The 16,750-nt window shown below is 41.9% G+C and overlaps 1 protein-coding gene and 1 pseudogene across 2 annotated transcripts in view; one reads left to right on the forward strand and one right to left on the reverse strand.

The window, feature by feature from the left end:
* Positions 1-123: 123 nt before the first annotated feature.
* Positions 124-5,406, forward strand: Taf11 (TATA-box binding protein associated factor 11). The gene is made up of 4 exons (XM_077658797.1): positions 124-306; positions 574-940; positions 1,745-2,020; positions 4,283-5,406. The coding sequence occupies exons 1-4, from the start codon at positions 279-281 to the stop codon at positions 4,284-4,286; spliced, it is 675 nt and encodes a 224-aa protein (XP_077514923.1). The 5' UTR covers positions 124-278; the 3' UTR covers positions 4,287-5,406.
* The window catches only part of LOC144125425 (neprilysin-1-like), a 49,877-nt pseudogene continuing 37,501 nt past the window's right edge, over positions 4,375-16,750 (reverse strand). Inside the window, exons 8-21 of the transcript XR_013313382.1 lie at positions 16,656-16,736; positions 15,871-16,022; positions 13,914-14,133; positions 12,693-12,791; positions 11,106-11,183; positions 10,739-10,845; positions 10,506-10,570; positions 8,472-8,523; positions 8,161-8,228; positions 6,928-7,046; positions 6,300-6,365; positions 6,116-6,211; positions 5,969-6,027; positions 4,375-5,179 (exon numbers count right to left, since the gene is read on the reverse strand). The product of XR_013313382.1 is annotated as a neprilysin-1-like (transcript). The remainder of the gene's footprint in view (positions 5,180-5,968; positions 6,028-6,115; positions 6,212-6,299; positions 6,366-6,927; positions 7,047-8,160; positions 8,229-8,471; positions 8,524-10,505; positions 10,571-10,738; positions 10,846-11,105; positions 11,184-12,692; positions 12,792-13,913; positions 14,134-15,870; positions 16,023-16,655; positions 16,737-16,750) is intronic.

Genomic DNA, 16,750 nt, shown 5'->3' on the forward strand with positions numbered 1-16,750 from the left:
GCCGCATTACATTGCTTGAGGACGCCACTTATTACTGCCAATCAAAAGAAATGTTGGTAAGTAGATACATTTGTCCACTTGCCATTAAGCCTGAGGACATCATCATCATTTGTCCAGTGTGTATAGAAACAAAATGGCCAAAAATGGCGGCCATTTCTTTTCGGCAGCTGAAACTCTTCTAATTAGATGCCTAATTAATGCCTGCTATATAGTTAAACATACCTAGACTTCTATCTTCAAGAGCTTTGCGTTGTGTAAGGCTACTTTCCAACTACAGCATGTCAGCATTTACTGAAGACAGTGCAGGTAAATACCCTTTTCATTCGATACTTGATTTCTTGGGCATTTGCTTATCCCTGCATCTCTTCCATAACTTTCATTCTGCTTGCTGCTGTGCGTAGAGGTTTGCTGCCAGTCGTGCTGCTCTTGCGACTCGCTGCTTGTGTAAAAAATAACGTGGTGGATGATCGTATCAGATTTCCTTTGATCGCAACGTAAACCAGGCTTGCTTTAGCCGTGTTGACGCCAAGAGGTTTCTTAACCTCACAGTGTTTTTTGTTGTCCCTGCATCAGGTGACTCGGCTCAAATGAAAAGTGATGAGGATGCCAAGGACAGCGCAGCGAGTGCAGACGACCATGAAGCTGAGCATGAACACGAGAATGACGCTGAACATGACCGTGACCAAGATAATGACCCCGAGCATGACCAAGATGAGCCAAAGGCACCCGATTCGCCGGACAACGAGATCACGCTTCAGATGCTCGAAGAGTCCGTGAGCCACACACCGGGCCCAAGTTTCTCCGCGCGGAGATGCGAAGGTGCTGTCGGTGGCTCAGACAGTCAACCGGCGCCCAACAAGACGCGGGAGCAAATCGAGGAAGAAGAACGCGAAAAGATGCAGGTCCTCGTCTCCAATTTCTCCGAGTCACAGTTGAACAGGTAACTAATGCCACCGTCTTAGGCGAACAGCTATACTTATAAAGAAAACTCCTGCCAAACTTTAAATGTAGCGCAGAATTTGGTTGCACAGAGAAGCAAAATTGTACTGAGTTATAACCCGCCCTTTCTTTTTTAGCTTGTTACAGTCGACTCTTAATAATCCGAACTCGGAAGGGACTGAACATTTTTTGAATTATGTGAACATTGAATTGAGCGTAGCCTTTCTAATACATTTGACATTGATGAGAAAAAACATCAGTTCAAATAAACCAGAAGTTTGAATGGAGCGAGTTGAAATTAAGCAAAGTCTGTAGTACAAACCCTCTCGAAGTATCCTTTACTGTGGGCCACATTTCGTGTTCAAACTCAGTTCTGCTTACTGGTTGTCATTGACGTTTCTTGATGAAATAGAGGTATGCAGTGTAATCTCTGATTAGGGTAGGTTTCAGAGTCGAGAGTTTTGATGTGCTTGAAGTTTTTTTTCTTACTTGCATCATCGCTGAGAAACAGTGGCTTAGTGTCGAGTGTGTTCTTGCACTGCGAACTAAGGTGTATATTTCCAATTATATTTTAAATGGCTGAAGCTTGTTTGCAGAAAGAAAATAAAACCAGCCACATAAAAGACTGTTGTTGTTAATAATGTAAACTATTCAGAGAGAAGTTTGATTAAATTTATCTTCTGAGCTGTTCCTTCTAGCTGACATGTGGCTTTGGTGTGTAAAATGGACCAGTTTGTTTTCATTCATGGCACCATTTGGAATGATTTGTTCAGAGCAAGTGTTACATTTCTGTGCTCTCACACAGGTACGAAATGTATCGGCGTTCTGCATTTCCAAAGGCAGCAGTCAAGCGACTTGTGCAGTCCATCACAGGCTGCTCCGTGTCGCAGAACGTGGTCATTGCTGTGTCTGGCATCGCCAAAGTGTTTGTTGGTGAAGTGGTGGAAGAGGCACTGGACGTCCTTGAAAAGCAAGGTGAAACAGGGCCATTGCAGCCCAAGCATTTGCGTGAAGCGGTCCGTCGTCTCAGGGCCCGTGGCTTCATCCCCAATGGACGCAAGCGCCCTGCCTGTTTCCTCAGGTATCTGTGTTAAAGGGTGCCGTGTCCTTTCCTGCTCTGTGTGGCAATCTTTTCACCTTTCTACCCTCCAAGTTGCTGTGTTTGGTGCACGCACTACCGGTGTATACTGGACGCTCTTATGGAACTTACTGGAAGTGTCGAAGAACTGAGGTGCATGCATTTTCAGACACCCTGAAGAAATGGGCATTTCCACCCCTTTTTGCTTCATGTGTGTTCTCTTCTCATAGATGGGACAACCAACCGCTGTTTTCCTCTGGTTAACTTTCCCATTGCTTTTGTTGTTCACACCTTTGAAACATGGTGGCATGAGGGTGATGGAGAAGTGGTGTAATATGCTAACACACATTCCTTTGCTCTTTTTTTCACCATTTGCTGCGGTGTTCCTGTGTACACTGTTCTTGCTTGTATGACACTTCCCTCTTTCCAAGCTTCCCTTCTACTGACTGTCGCGTGTGCACTTGATAATGCTGCACCTAGCTCCACAGGGCCATCATTCTCTGAAACTTTGTGGTTTGGAGCAGCTTGCATGGCAGTGCATTCAAAGCTGCGGACACATTTCGAAGCTTCAAGGTATGTGCAGCACATGGGGCGGGGGGGTTATGGAGACATTTATGAGCTGTTCAAAAGTAAGGTTTTGCTTTGTAAAAATGTTGTTTTTGAGGCACTGCATTGTTATGTAAGTCTATTTTATGGCTGTAAAAAATAAATGTGGTTTATGACTAATCTAATTGTGCATTAAAGCATATGTGCATATAGTAGCATTAAAACGTTGCTTGTTGTCTCAGGTCTAATTCTCAGCCAAAATGATTTTCCTTTCTTAGTTTGTAATATCATAAAGGCTTTACTCATAGTTCATCATCAGATGTCTTGAAGTTTGGAAGGTACATGTTTTGGATGGCTATTTTGTTGATTCCAAAGTGGATAAATCAAGGACCTATTTGCCTTCTGTCATTTACATTGCTTGTAAAAAAAGTACACATCTGATGGCACCTGCTTGAAGTAACTTTTAAAAATTTTGTTAGTGGCTACTAGTATTGTGCATTTGTAAACATGTGTAGCATTAATTAAATACCTTAAGTCTTATTCATTTTTGACAGCTTGCCGCAATGCTGTTTCTTGCTGAGAAGTTTTTTTGCTAATTTGGCATCATTGTCATCAGTATTTAATTTCCTCCACTGTTTTTGTTCCTTGCTTGCTGTGCATGTCTTGTGTCGTAGGTCTCAGAGCTGATCAATAATGTTGTGGCATTTTACCATTTTGTGTTCACATCATTCCTCATTTATAGGCGGTAAGCTCTTCACTTCACTGCTGTCGAATTTTCTTATCATCTGCTGCTTTCTTCTCTATCAAGTCTTCCTCATTTTCTTGAATTTTTCACCTCTGAAGCACTGTCTTACCTTTTAAGCTTAAGTGGTTATAATTTATGTAATCATGCACCTTGTAATGTGTGCAGATATTAGGAATCACTTGTGCAGGAAATGTCAAAAATAATTAAATTCTAGACCACTGTCACACAGTGAATTCAAAAACATTTGAGAATGAGGGCCTTTTATTGAAAGGCACACACGGCCCAGCTGAGTCCCTTTGAGGCCTTAGCTGCAAAGAGTCTTGGAAACAGAGGTGGCCATGTGAGACTTTTGAAGACAAAAGGCTTTGTATGGGCTTCAAGATTCAGGTAATTAAAATGTCATCCAGAGTGAAACACTAAAAGCTGCTGAGAGAAAACCTAAGCCACTGGTTACATTTAAAAACATTTTAACTGATTAAAGGAAAAGCTTGTCAGGCATTACATTTTGAATGCATGTTTGTTTTTCCCTCAGATCTGAGGATTACTTAAAAATGTAGCAGCAGTAACAGCGAGTATCTGTGGTTTCTGGGAGGAGAAACAAAACTCATCACTGCTAACCAGGTTAAAGAGAGGAAGTGAATTTGTTGACTAGAAAGACTAGAATACTTTGTTTCAGCCTTCAAATTTTCTGACACTAGTGACTATTGAACTTACTGGCACTAGTGGCTCAGCATGCGGCGTGGCATGACCTTCAGTTCAGCTTTCGAGCCACACCATGTAGCTGTGGTACAGGTTTCTTAGTTGTTTAGCTTCTTTATTGCTGCCAAGGTCTCTAAAATATGTTGTGTGGTAGGAGTACAGGCCAGATGGGGAGTTGTTCTGAGCACTTTTCACCTCCTTATTCAGATTCTTTTTCAGATTGCATTGCAGGGAGTTTTATCTAAATGCATTATTATATTTTGTTTTCCTATCAGGTGACATCATCGCAGTCAGGAATGGCAGTCGAGAATGGAATCATGGTGATAACGTGCCCACTCATTGTTTGCACATTTACAGAGACCAGAGGTGCGAACTCTCAGATGATTTTTTTATTCAGCTCAGTTTTGTACATTTTCTCAGCCTCGTTGTCATCACCAGGAATGTTTCATGAGTTGTGAATAATGGAAGTGAGGAATAGTTAAATAAAAGAATGTGGCATGACTGTGAAATGAAGTGTGAATGATTCCTACCCACTATGTACAGAAACATGTTTGAACAATGTTACAGGTGTGATATGTTCTTGCAATCATGCTGTTATGCTTAAGTCCTGGTCACTGTCTGAGAATGGTGTTTGAGTACAATTGTATCTTATGTAACCATGTAAAGTTGCACTGTTTTCTCACTAACCGGTGTAAATTGAACATAGTAATGAGCACTTATGCTATAAGTGCATTGCAAATGCAGTGCCAGTGACAAAGAACTTGTAACTGTGTGTTAAAATGATAATTTACACTGGTTGACCTCCAAGTTATTCATTGCTTTTTCAGATTTTTTGCTTCTGTTTAAAATAAATAGCTTATATGAGGTGTGCTACAGTAAATAGCATTCCAGAATTCTTGGAGAGGAATGCTGTGTCGACACGGCAATATGATATCGGCATTTTCTGCAAGCTCATTTACATAGCCTTCAGTTCCATGTGTGTGCTATGCGGATGTAAATGCTGAGGTAGTCGCATATTTAAAGCGCCAAACAAATTCTTGATAACAGGTGTTAGCAGTCACAGCCTTCATACATTCCACACAGCAGCCTTCTTTGTTGGGTTCATATTGCTTCCTAAGGGACACTGGAAGGTCTCTGCAAACTCATCCAGATTCATGAGTGGTCCATTCACCCTGTAAGATGGAAAAGCAGTGTATCACACAAAGGCGATCATTTTTCTGTGTGTTCGCTTCCTGGTTGTTGCTCTGTAGTAATGCTATGCTTGCCGAAGTTTTGCACTTTTATATAAGGCGCTATACATAATAGCATGTAATGCTGAATTTTGGTGTAAGTAGGCACTGAAAATGCCTAACGTGCTGATTAGGTTTATTGGGCCAATAAAGTTTCATTTAATGGTGGCCTTCTGCTTCAGGAACATTATGCAATGCACCACACATCTCTGTAATTAATGTAAGATAAAGATTGAGATAGAATTGCAAGGTTTGTTTTTAAAAATAACTGAATTGACAGGCATTTTTATTCACAGAACTGCCACTCATTGAAAAATTCCAACAGCAAGCAGTGCACACAGTCAGCAGTTCAGTGAATAAAAAAAAGATAAATTGACTGGCAGCATTATTAGTCGTTTCTTTAGAGTTGTGGTTCACTCAAAATCCTATCAACATTACTTATGATAGTCATTTGAAAATTTTGATTGAGTTTGTCTTGGAACATAAGGAAATTTCTGCAGCTACAGTTAGTTTGATAGCAGTGCATGGAAATGGGGAAATTCATGACAATTTAGAAGTTGCTTGATTTTATTATAGACATTTACTTACGGTTGAGTGTTGTCAACATGGTTAGCATTTGGAGTGAAATCATGAATGGCCTCAAGTTTTGTCACCAAGCCTATGTGTTGTGTGAAGCATTTGCTTTTTTATATGTGCAACTACACAAAGCATTATAAGGAAGAGTTTGGTCACCTTGCATGGTTGGGGCTGTAAATAGAGCTTGGGTCATACTGGTTGTTGTTGCACCATATCTGGATTGCAAGAAAGCACTATAGTTTAGGATGCTGCGGTTTGTTGAAAAAAAATTTCTATATAGAATTATGAAGCATGCATATGTACCGAAGCAAACGAGAGGAAGTACAGCTGATCATTTGTGTATTTCTCAAACCCTGGCAGGCCAGATGCTTTTGTCAAACCTTGCTCGCGCTGGTAACACTGAAAAAAAAAAAAGAAGAATCAGTGGTTAGAAGGCACCTGGTTGCCAGAAGAACGTCAGTTTTGTCCTCATGTCTTAATTTCTCACCTTAAAGGAAAACCTTGCAGCAGATGTATCCGCCAGATTTTCATTTCTTGTGTGGCTGCCATTGACCTGCGTAACAGGACCAACAATAAAAAAAAATGTTTTTATGGGGCAAGGAGAGAAATATACTGGCAGTAATCTAAGTAACTGCGACATGCATTTTTAGGCATTTTGAAGTGTGAACTGATAAAATTGAAAACAAACATAGATATGTATCGTCGCTGAAGCCTATCATGATCACAGACTTGAACCATTTGCTTGATGTGGCCATGCACTTCTCATCTCAAAATGTTATTTGCATCAATTGATCTTATGGCCGAATGAAGAAACGTGAAGGGAATATGTTGTAGCTCATAAAATTCCGCATGTTTTATCCTAAACTGAAAACTCAAAAGAGAACCGTTTGCTTGACGTGTCCATGTTAACCTGATAGCTCGAAAAAGAGTCATATGCTTGACATTCATGGGGACCTCTCACAAAAATGTTATTTGAATCAATTTGGCTGAATATAGAAATTTCAATGGGTATATGTCGGAGTTCATGTTGTTGCATACGTTTAATCCAAACCTGACAGCTCAAAGGAATAACACTGGATCTAATACTGAAGTGCTCTTGTATACAACTGCAATACCTGAAATTTATCAGCATAGAAGTCGATGAGCAGTTGCATGCGATGGTTGAACTCTTTCCTTGAGTCCGGTGACCAGGGGTCACTTTTAAAGTCAACACCATTTTCATCAATAGTGATGCCTGGAGCAAAGAGGCAAGAAGAACAATCATCTTGCATGCTAATTAGGTGTTCACTGACTGCCTGTAAACTTTTAGTACCTTTATCTCTTAAACATTGCAGGTGCCCCAAACACTTATCATTGTAGCTGCTTTTTTCTGTGTTCTGTAAGGAATTGGGGCAAGCCTAGCTCAAATTTAGTGCAATGCTACTAATGGGATATGTGAAACACTCACGATGTTTCCCTAATCACATTGCATCATGCTGCAGCTCTTTTTATCTAATTTTTCAGAATATGCTTGTTAGTAACGATTTTGTCATTTGCTAGGAACCTGGCTTATGGTGGCACTGTACTGCGCTGTTAAAACGTAAGCAGTGTTGGTGCAACAGGAGCCTCAAAAGATGGGAAGGAAAGGATGGGAATAAATGCACAAAAGTAGGCGACAAGAATATTTAGACTTTTTTAAACGTGACTAAGTGCATTTGCTGCTGGTGGATATTGGTTTAGGTCGACGTCAGGGCATCTTACTTTAGTTATTCAATGTCCCTCATCTAGTTATAATCTGTTAAGTTTGAGCGTTTACTGCAAAGAATTTCATCATCATTCCTCCTCCATTTTTTGTTCGCTTTGTCACCATTCGGTTCTGAATTCAATTTGTCACTACTGGTACGTGCTCTTGCTGGTGAGTGGCAATGAATAGCACTTGATAATTGCAAAAGTACATTTAGAGCATGAATTAATTAACCCTCGAAGAAATCCCATCCATACTGCCTTTTTGCTGGAATATGTGCATCAGTATGCAAATTCAGCATGCACATTCAGCTTGAAAATTATGTGTGACTAAGTGATATGTGCAAGCACTTTGAAAAGTACACATCAGCTTTTCTGCTTCTATTATGCATGTTATGTTTGTCTTTCAATCTCTCTTGGCCTTCACTGCTTTGTCAGTGATGTGTAAATGAAGGCGTATTCAAGATTATTACGATTTTCTCCTTTGCACTGCCTTCTTTTTGTTCTTATTTCCATAACAAGATCACCAAAATGAAGATGTAACCTTGCAGGAGGCAGTTAACAAGGAAATGCCTAGTGAGTGTGCGAGACTGGGAAGCAAAGAAGTACTAATGAGCTGTGATTACCTCTGTCGTCAAAAGCGTGGATTATTTCATGGCCAGCGACGAATCCCACGGTGCCATAGTTCACGTACCTGTAACACAAACAGCAAGGACAAAGTGGGATAAGAAGTGGATATGCCAGTAGGAGATAACTTGGCAAATGTTGATTGTTGGAGTAATGCAAGCTTTGATACATGAGATTAACAACACTGACAGCATGTGACCGTGACCCTGTGCTCGCATGGTGATTGCACAAAACACTCTAGCCTAGTAGGAAAGTTGTCCTGCTGACAGTGGTGGTTTTCAGTGCAAAGAACTTGTGCCATTATACTTACATTGGAACATCCAGGTATGAGAATGGCTCAAGAAGCATCCCAGCATATACCTCTGCAAAAAAAACAACAACAAAAGTTATTCAGTTTTTATACAGATCTACTACACTTTAGAGAAATTGTGCACATGTCTTGTGTAAGTTTGTGTTTGAACAGAGCTCTGTTGATAGTGCAGTTACTGTACAGCAGTTGTCGTAAATGTTACTTCATCTAGCATTAGAGAATGCTAGGCCAGACTTACACGTGGGTTATTTTTGTAAAGTTTGATTTGAAAATGTGTTCAGAAAAAGCATGCACTTCAAGTTTATCTTTTCCTTTCATATCTGCTGGAATGGACTACAGGCTGCTTCATTGAAAGATAAATTTTTCATGAGCGGGTGCAAGTAAAACAAATCATGAACTATGAATTATGTATGCTGCCATACATCTAGCAAGGTACATCTAGACAAAGCTTGTCTAAGGTGCTTTGTTTAAAATTCCCTTGCTGGCTGCATTATGCGTACATTACCTTAAGTTGGCAGAGCACACACTCGAAACTCTGTAGTAGCTGGCAAGGGCTAAAAGGGAGGGTGAACCTAATTAATGTACTAAGGCCTGCTTGATACTTTAAGTATGCTGCATTGGTCTAGATGTGCGTGGAAGCATGCCTGTGCTATCTTGCAGAAAGGCACTGGAGTCTCCTGCCTGCAGTGTTTTTGTATTACACAGCCTCACGAAAGGTGACCCAGCTGACACATAGGGAATAAAAAGGGGAGGCATTATGGAGAAATGGAACTTAGTGAATGTTGTAAGACATTTTGAGTGGTAGCAAATATACTTGCCTATCTTGCTGCCGCTGAAGTGCTATTATGTGTTGTGCAGCTAGCTTAGCTCTAGTAGAAGCTAAAACGAGCATTGGTAGATCAGCAGTTAAATTCTAAGTGCTGTTTGCATGTTAAAGTACTCCGTGATTGATTGCTGCCTTTGCTGTCACAAAGCGTGATGTTGCAATTTTAGAATCACAGGCAAGAATCTGTTATCGCTTGGCAACGGAATCCATATCGGCGGGGGGGGGGGACACACACACACACACGCTGCACATCGCAAATGCTGTCTTATCGAACGGTACCCTGGTGACCCTGACCCTGTACCTTGCACGCCAATCTTTCAAGAAACAAGCATTCTAGGTACAATAAAAACGCAATCGGAGCGTGAAATTCTCGAAGCTATGCGCATTGATAAAGAAGGTTCGAAATGCGTCAGCATCCCGTCTGTCAATCTATCAAAAAAAGAAATGTTCCTGAAGCGTGGCGGTGCTACTGCGCGTGTGCAAGTATCAGCATTTTGAGATGTCTTATATTAAATGTTTTTTGAATAAAAGGCAGTTGAAGACTAGCGTCTGTCCTGTGTACTTGTGTTCTTTGTCTCGTGTGTTCACTAGGCACTAGAAAAAATGATTTCAAAAGAATCTGTTGTATTTTACATTGGCGAGATACCCTGATGACTGGGCCACTGATTTGCTGACACCAGCTGTGGCTTCTGGTTCAGTACCAACAAGGTGTGAAAGTATATTTGCTACTACACAAAAAATCTAGCAATGTTCACCTGGCTCCATTTCTCTATAGTGCTTTTATTTTTCTTGCATGTTAGCTGAAGCACCCTTTATGATGCTATGCAGTAAAAAAACTGATAATTTTGATATTGCCTTCAGCACTCAAGTGTAAGTCTTTGAGCATTCTGATAAGCACTGGGTTCAGGTGTTGCCGTCACTTATTTTTTAATGAACCCTTTTGCACTTCTTAATTTTGTGCACGGTAAAGATATCTCAACCACTTGAATCAGATGTTTCTTCAAGGGTTTCATTACATTCTTTTGGCATGTGAATTAAGGCAATATATTATTGTAAAAGACAATATTCTAGTCATTGCAACACATAACGTCTAACAATGTTGTCTTGGTCTCATTTCCTCTTGACTCCTTTTTTTTAAATATTTTTGTGCATGCTAGATAGAGTCACTTTAGCTCGTGTGTTCAGGTCCACATGTTTGCTGTACTTACTGACATTGATGTCTCGAATGTGATAGGCTGCGTTGACTGTTTCTGCATTTATGTCTTCCCAAATCCTGAACAAAGAAAAACAGGAAAGGTATATGAGGCCGTCGTGAACCATGCAAGGCCACTTGAATGAAGAAAGCTGTAATACACAGAGCACCTTTGTAGGTTAAAAATGTGTCGTGAGCCATTACGAAAAAAAATTGATATTGCAGGTTGGAAGCTTTAATGTCACTCACTCTGGTCTTCTGGGCAAGAACAGCTCGCTGGCTTGCTGGTTGTACCTGTGCACTCTGTGGTATACGAGTCGCTCAAGGAATGGACCAGTTTTGTTTGGAGCTTCATCCTGAATGAACAAGCATATTGTTACCACTTAGAGCGTATTTTTTTTTGCTTACTGTAAAATTACACTTACTGTGCCTGCACTAGCTATTACTATGAAGTGGAAGCTGCATGCACCACTAAATTTTGAGGAATTTTGCAAATGCTGTTTTAAAGCCAACTTTTATTCGGGCGTAATCAGTGATTGTTGTAGGGAGCAGCATTTAACTAATGATGGTTGCTGTTGCATCTTATTAATTTATTTATGCGTGTGGGCATACTTACCATTTTGTAGAATTTGTAGATGTTCGTCTCATTCAGGAGCCATTCAGTGTAGCCCACCACGGCATGAACTTTGACGAGCTGGACAAAGCAAAAGCGTGAGTTAGCCCTACACTTGGGCACTGTATCATACTGCATGCAAAGCATGCCAAGTAAAAGAGGTAGATTTAAACACTTCCACACAGACAAATAAGCGAAAAGAACAGGATACTAGAGGCCTAAATTTAGTAAAACAGCTCAACATCGTGATATTGAATACGGGTGTACTAAGACCTGTTAAATTGTCTTAGCGTGCCACATTGGCCAGCTTTGTTTTGTGGGAAACTATGAAACAGTGAAGTTTTTAAATTTTCATAGGCATGAGCAGCTACAAGTCTTGTCATGCCAATATAATTCTACCTAATTTTAGGGCGATGTAGGTCTTGAGATCGCAAAAATAACGAAAAGTCAGTTATTGAAAAAACAGTTTTTCATAATGCAAACTGTTTCTCTGCAAAATATCCACACTCAAAATGATCCCAAAGCATGAAAAAAATGAGTACTCACAGATTTGTGCAGCGGAAAAACGAAGCACAAGCTTCAAAATGACATAACACTTCATGCAATTGCAATTTCAAAACTGCTTTCTGATCACTGCTGTCTTGCTAATGTTTGAAAGCTCGTTTTGCGCCCATTCTTTTGACACCTCTCAAGATGGTATCACCTCACCATGGCCATAGATATAGGCAATTGCCCACGACTCGATTTCCTGCGACTCAGTAAATGCATGCAGACATCTAGCCTCTTGATTTTACAAATATAGTGTCTGCCTTATGGGCTTTTTCTCTCGTTTACCTTGGGCAGTTGAATTGAGCTCGGTGTCTATTCGGGAAGAGTAGATCTGTGCGGTGATGCTATTTTCACTGCCTTTTACATTATAGATTAAATTTCATTAGCTGCTTTCCTAAATTACCAGCCAACTAGTTTGTACGTTCGATTCATAGATTTTCGCTGAGGCAAGTATTAAAACAGCATCTTTGCACAAAGTTTATCTTGGGTGATTCAGTTCTGTAAATGTTTCAAATAATTTATAAAAATTTTTGGCTCATGGCCTGCAAAGAGCCCAATTAAAATCACAAAAATGCTTATAACCTAAATTTTAATTTTGCTATTCAAACTCTAATTGCATATTTAGACTCCACATAAAAAACACTTAAAGAGTGTTTTTTAATAGCTCTACCATAAATAAAAATAATTTAAGACTTCCATCGCCCCTTAAATGACAAAACGTAATGGTAGCCTAAATTTAAGTCACAATCATTTTCAAGTCTTGCTTTTTTCCCTTCCTACTTTAATGCTGTGCACTAGTGGCTGTACTGTCATGCAGGTCTGCATTGTGAACTGGACTATATGTTGTCTCCTCGTGCTTCATGAGCTCCAGGCATGATATCTCTGTGTGCATAAGATGTATTTATGCTACAAGCTTAAATACTGAACTATGCTGCTTGTATTTTAAGTGTCATGCCTTAGTATTTGAACACGTGGCACTTGACTGAAAAGTATGTGCATGCTGCAGTTAAAGCCCCCTGTTTTTTGAGAGCAGTCACCTACCTTTCTCATGAGGAGGGCTCTGGTTGCATCATCTATCCAGGTTGCTGACCTTAGCGTGGTGTTGAATTGGGCTTTCACCTGATCTAGCATGTGGACTGCCTGAAGGAAATGAAGGAAAAAAGAAAGACCAAAAATACTATTTGGGAAAGAACTTGGAGGAGAAGTAGGTTGAAACAAACGAGCAAAATAGAAACCCACACATTTCACCCTCCTCCAGAGAAAGAGGGTGAAAATAAAGCTTTAAAACACCCACTGCAATGCCTACATGGATGTGCATTCTCGTTGCTCATTAGGTCAGTTCCAGAGTTTTTGGTCGGAACATACTATGACCACGGAGAAAGCCTGTCACACAACTATCACTAAGTAAAGTCCAGAAGTGTAGTACACAAAGCCACCCTGCTGCGGCCGATGAGCATATTTCAACACCTCGCCACGTAATTGCAAATGGTTTGCATTCAAACACAGCTTTAGGTCCAACTCGCGCTTTTTTTTTTCGGCTTGCCTGTGGTTACTGCCAGCAGATTTTTAGCACAGTCATATGGCACCGTCGCCGATCCCCTGACCTGAGAGGCCACGTGGAGGTGTGCATCGTGCACCTGCCTCTGCGCTTGCAGAGGCATATTCCAGCCGGTCTGGCACATGGTCGCCTGCCGTGTCAGAGCTGTAATTTCGAGTCTCTTTCTGACGTGGAAATTATTCTGTAGCAAATGGGGGGGAGGCCATTGTCTAACAGGCGGACACAGTACGTCCTTTGTGATCATTATACTGCAGTGATTTATAGCGTACGAGGCCCGCAGGTTGCGTGATGAAGCAAAAAAAGATGGAAAAAAGGAAGTGAAATTGTGACATGACATGAATGCTTCGATGAGCATCATGACATTGGAAACCCAAGTGGCCGAGCAAGATGCACGCATTTTAGTTTCGAATTCGGCCGGTGATAGTGACACCTATATTTCGTTTTTTTTTACCTTTGCTTGCTTATGAAAGCTCAGTTGTCAGTGAGAGCAGTCTCTTTGTGATTAGAACGCGATACGCTATCGACACAGGCCAACTTACATTTGACCTCTGCATAAGAGTGGTGGTCTTTGGCTGCCAGAAGAGCATCATGGACGGTAGCACCATGAAATAAAAATGGATCCGTGACGCGTCGTTCGTGCACACCGTTGTTGGAGAGCGTAGATGAAGCAAGTGCACCGGTCGAGATGCTATGACGTCACTCACCAGCGCCCTCTGTCTTTCGAACTTGTGCTGGTTGTTGCGGAAGTAGTGGTGGTAGCCGACGAGCCTCAGCGTCTCCACCAGCTCCCTGCACTTGGCGGTGCGGTTGAAACGCACTCCGAACTGCCCCGTGTAGTTGTAGTACACCTCTCGGATCTCGGGTCGGGGCGAGAAGTAGACGCTGTTGATCAGAAACTTGTAGCCTATGTAGTTCGCCATAGCCCTGCGCAGCGAGTCGGTGTAGGTCATACGTACATGTGCAACACATTCTACATTGCAGTGTCCACTGTCCAGGAGTAAAGTATGTGCGCATCAGCATGCATCACGCGTGTGCATGCTGTGCAATCAGCGCGTAATGGGACCTCATTCTTTCTTTTAGCTATCACGTTTGTCATGAGTAATAGGCCATTTGATTGGTTTCCCATGGGGTTCAATGTGAAAAAAAAAAAGCATCCTCCTATTATAAGACGAACTGTTGCGCGCGTGCTTCAAACTTATACACCATCCGCGAACCACAGCGACTCCGCGCAACGGCGCTGTCGGGGCGTCTGCGCTAACACTCCCACGGCTGATAGCTTACGCGGAACTTTTCGCTATTGTGCGGGGGCGCGCTTCCTCGCGGGGAAACTTTCTTGCCGCCGCGGAAAGGACAGTAACTTTCGCTCGTGCCTACGCGCTGTGCAGAGATTCCAGACCTCAGCATCGTGCGCACATCACATGCCATGCGTTGCCTCCGGCGGACGAGAAAGTACGCCCGCGAGAAGTGCACCCGCTCGCTGACATTTGGCTTAAACATTTGGGAGCTGAATTTTAAACTGATATGGTATCGCAATAAGCATTATCGTGGCGTAAAGATGGCCAGATACCGGCGCCGCATGGGCACTGCCTTCGGCGGAGGGAAATGCGCATGGCGCTCGTTGAGTTGATAACAGCTATGCTGCGGAAGGAGCGAGATAAAAGGTGCACAGCTACACAGCTGGGTACCTTCAGAGCACTCGGAGCCTAAAAAATCTGGTTAGTAAAAAAAGTGCTCATTGCAAAGAGAGAGATAGAGCGAAAAAGAAAACTACCAATGCTGTTTTCAAGTTGGATAACGTGACTTTCATTTCATGCTTACACCGTTCAGCGACTGGTTCAGCTCGCTTCATGCCAGCGCCATACATGTTCCATTTGCAATTATCCTCTTCTTGCAAGGCCATCTTATTCATTGTTTTCACGTAACGTATATTTGGACATATCTTTATTGGGGGCACTTCTCATAAGACGAGCAAATTTTCTGGTTCTTTAAAGTTCATATTAAAGGGAGCCTAGTCTAATGCATTTGGCGTATTACAGTATCTATGGCTGCTGCGTCATTGAAATCCACGTCACCAACGTTTTAGACGTTGATCACCACCGTAAGCATTGGTAGGGTGATTGAAAGAAGAGACACGAACTGATTGGGGAAAGCGCCTGTGTTTTAGAGAGCTATCAGGTTTCAAAATCCTGCACAAAGAAAACAGTTCACAAAAATTTCGTCTAGCAGCTACGAAACAAAGGGTGGTGCCACTGAGTTCTGCACATAAATATAGCCACGCACTTGACACAATTGTGAGGGCGTACGCTTTAAACAGGAAGGAGTAAAAAGGGCGTACGCTGTCCTCTAGAGCACTACCTTTTATAAAGGTTGGTGCGGTAGAGGACAACTTACTCCCTTATTCTCGTATTCATGTTTATAGTGTAGGGTGTCAATGGGAGTGGGTGCCAAGAGAAACATCAATAGGGGCAGCGGAAACAAGTCGCATGGAGTAATGAGACCAGTAAAGTTGCTGGAATAACGTGGCCGCAACTAGCACAGAGAAGGAATGAAATGGAGGCCGGTCGGAGCAGCATTGTTTTGCAGTGCATTGAAACTGGCTGATGATGATGGTTGTGACGATCATCAAAATGGCATGATGATGACAGGGATCGCGGGGCTCACCTCATGTGGCGACAGTTGCTGATGAACCTGGCCAGCGCCTTTACTGCCTTCAGGTTGAGCACGACCACGCTGTCGTGCTCTCCAACTTCTTTCGACGTCGCTTCCATCAGGGCTGGCGAGGTCAGATTGCGGATGTACTGGAGCCAATTAATCTGGACAACACGCATGGTGGAAATACAGACATGCAGGTGAGGAGCTGAAAAGAAAACTGAATGAGGTGAGTGCTCAAAACAGCAGGGCCCAATTGGTGAAATGAAATGGACTTGCTTTGGGCTTAAATGAGCCATGAAAAAAAAAGAAGGTAACTAGCTGAAAAGTTAATATGTCGTAGTTGTTTTCAGATTTCTGCCACCGGTAACAACATTACACCAAAGAAAATGACGTTTCAACTCCAAAAGCTTATTTTTAAATCTTACTAACACTCTGCTGAAACACCCTGGAGGCCGACTCAGGCGCGACGACGTCATAGAAAAGCGTTTTTTTTTTTGCAACACATCTGCTAAGCATCCATAAGAGATAGGTCTGAGCCAGTAACAAAAGAATTTTGACCTACAAAAACTATCCAAAAAGTGACAGCATACATCAGGAATGGAAGCGGAAAATTAGCACGTTACGCAAAATATGACAAATAAAAAAGCACATAAATTTATTTTAAACGATTCCACCCCGAGCCAGACGTGCAGATAAATGCGAGCATCACGTAGACAAAAGGAAAGCAGTGGAATAAGGGCAGCAAATGGATGGATTTGTTCACGCGTACTATACGGCACAGGACATTTGCTCACCTCTGGAATTTTCTCCGACAGTTCCGCCACAGTCATCCTCTCCGGTTGTTGCTCACTCACGGAGGTTTCATGCTCTAATTCCTGTGACAAGCGAG

The sequence above is a fragment of the Amblyomma americanum genome, chromosome 3, assembly GCF_052857255.1.
Source record: "Amblyomma americanum isolate KBUSLIRL-KWMA chromosome 3, ASM5285725v1, whole genome shotgun sequence".
In the NCBI taxonomy this organism is placed as follows: domain Eukaryota; kingdom Metazoa; phylum Arthropoda; class Arachnida; order Ixodida; family Ixodidae; genus Amblyomma; species Amblyomma americanum.

Bases quoted from the DNA above. Each gene is read 5' to 3' on its own strand.
- Taf11 (XM_077658797.1), top strand. From the start codon at position 279: ATGTCAGCATTTACTGAAGACAGTGCAG. The intron at 307-573 runs GTAAATACCCTT...TCCCTGCATCAG, and splicing joins ATTTACTGAAGACAGTGCAG to GTGACTCGGCTCAAATGAAA. The intron at 941-1,744 runs GTAACTAATGCC...GCTCTCACACAG, and splicing joins TCCGAGTCACAGTTGAACAG to GTACGAAATGTATCGGCGTT.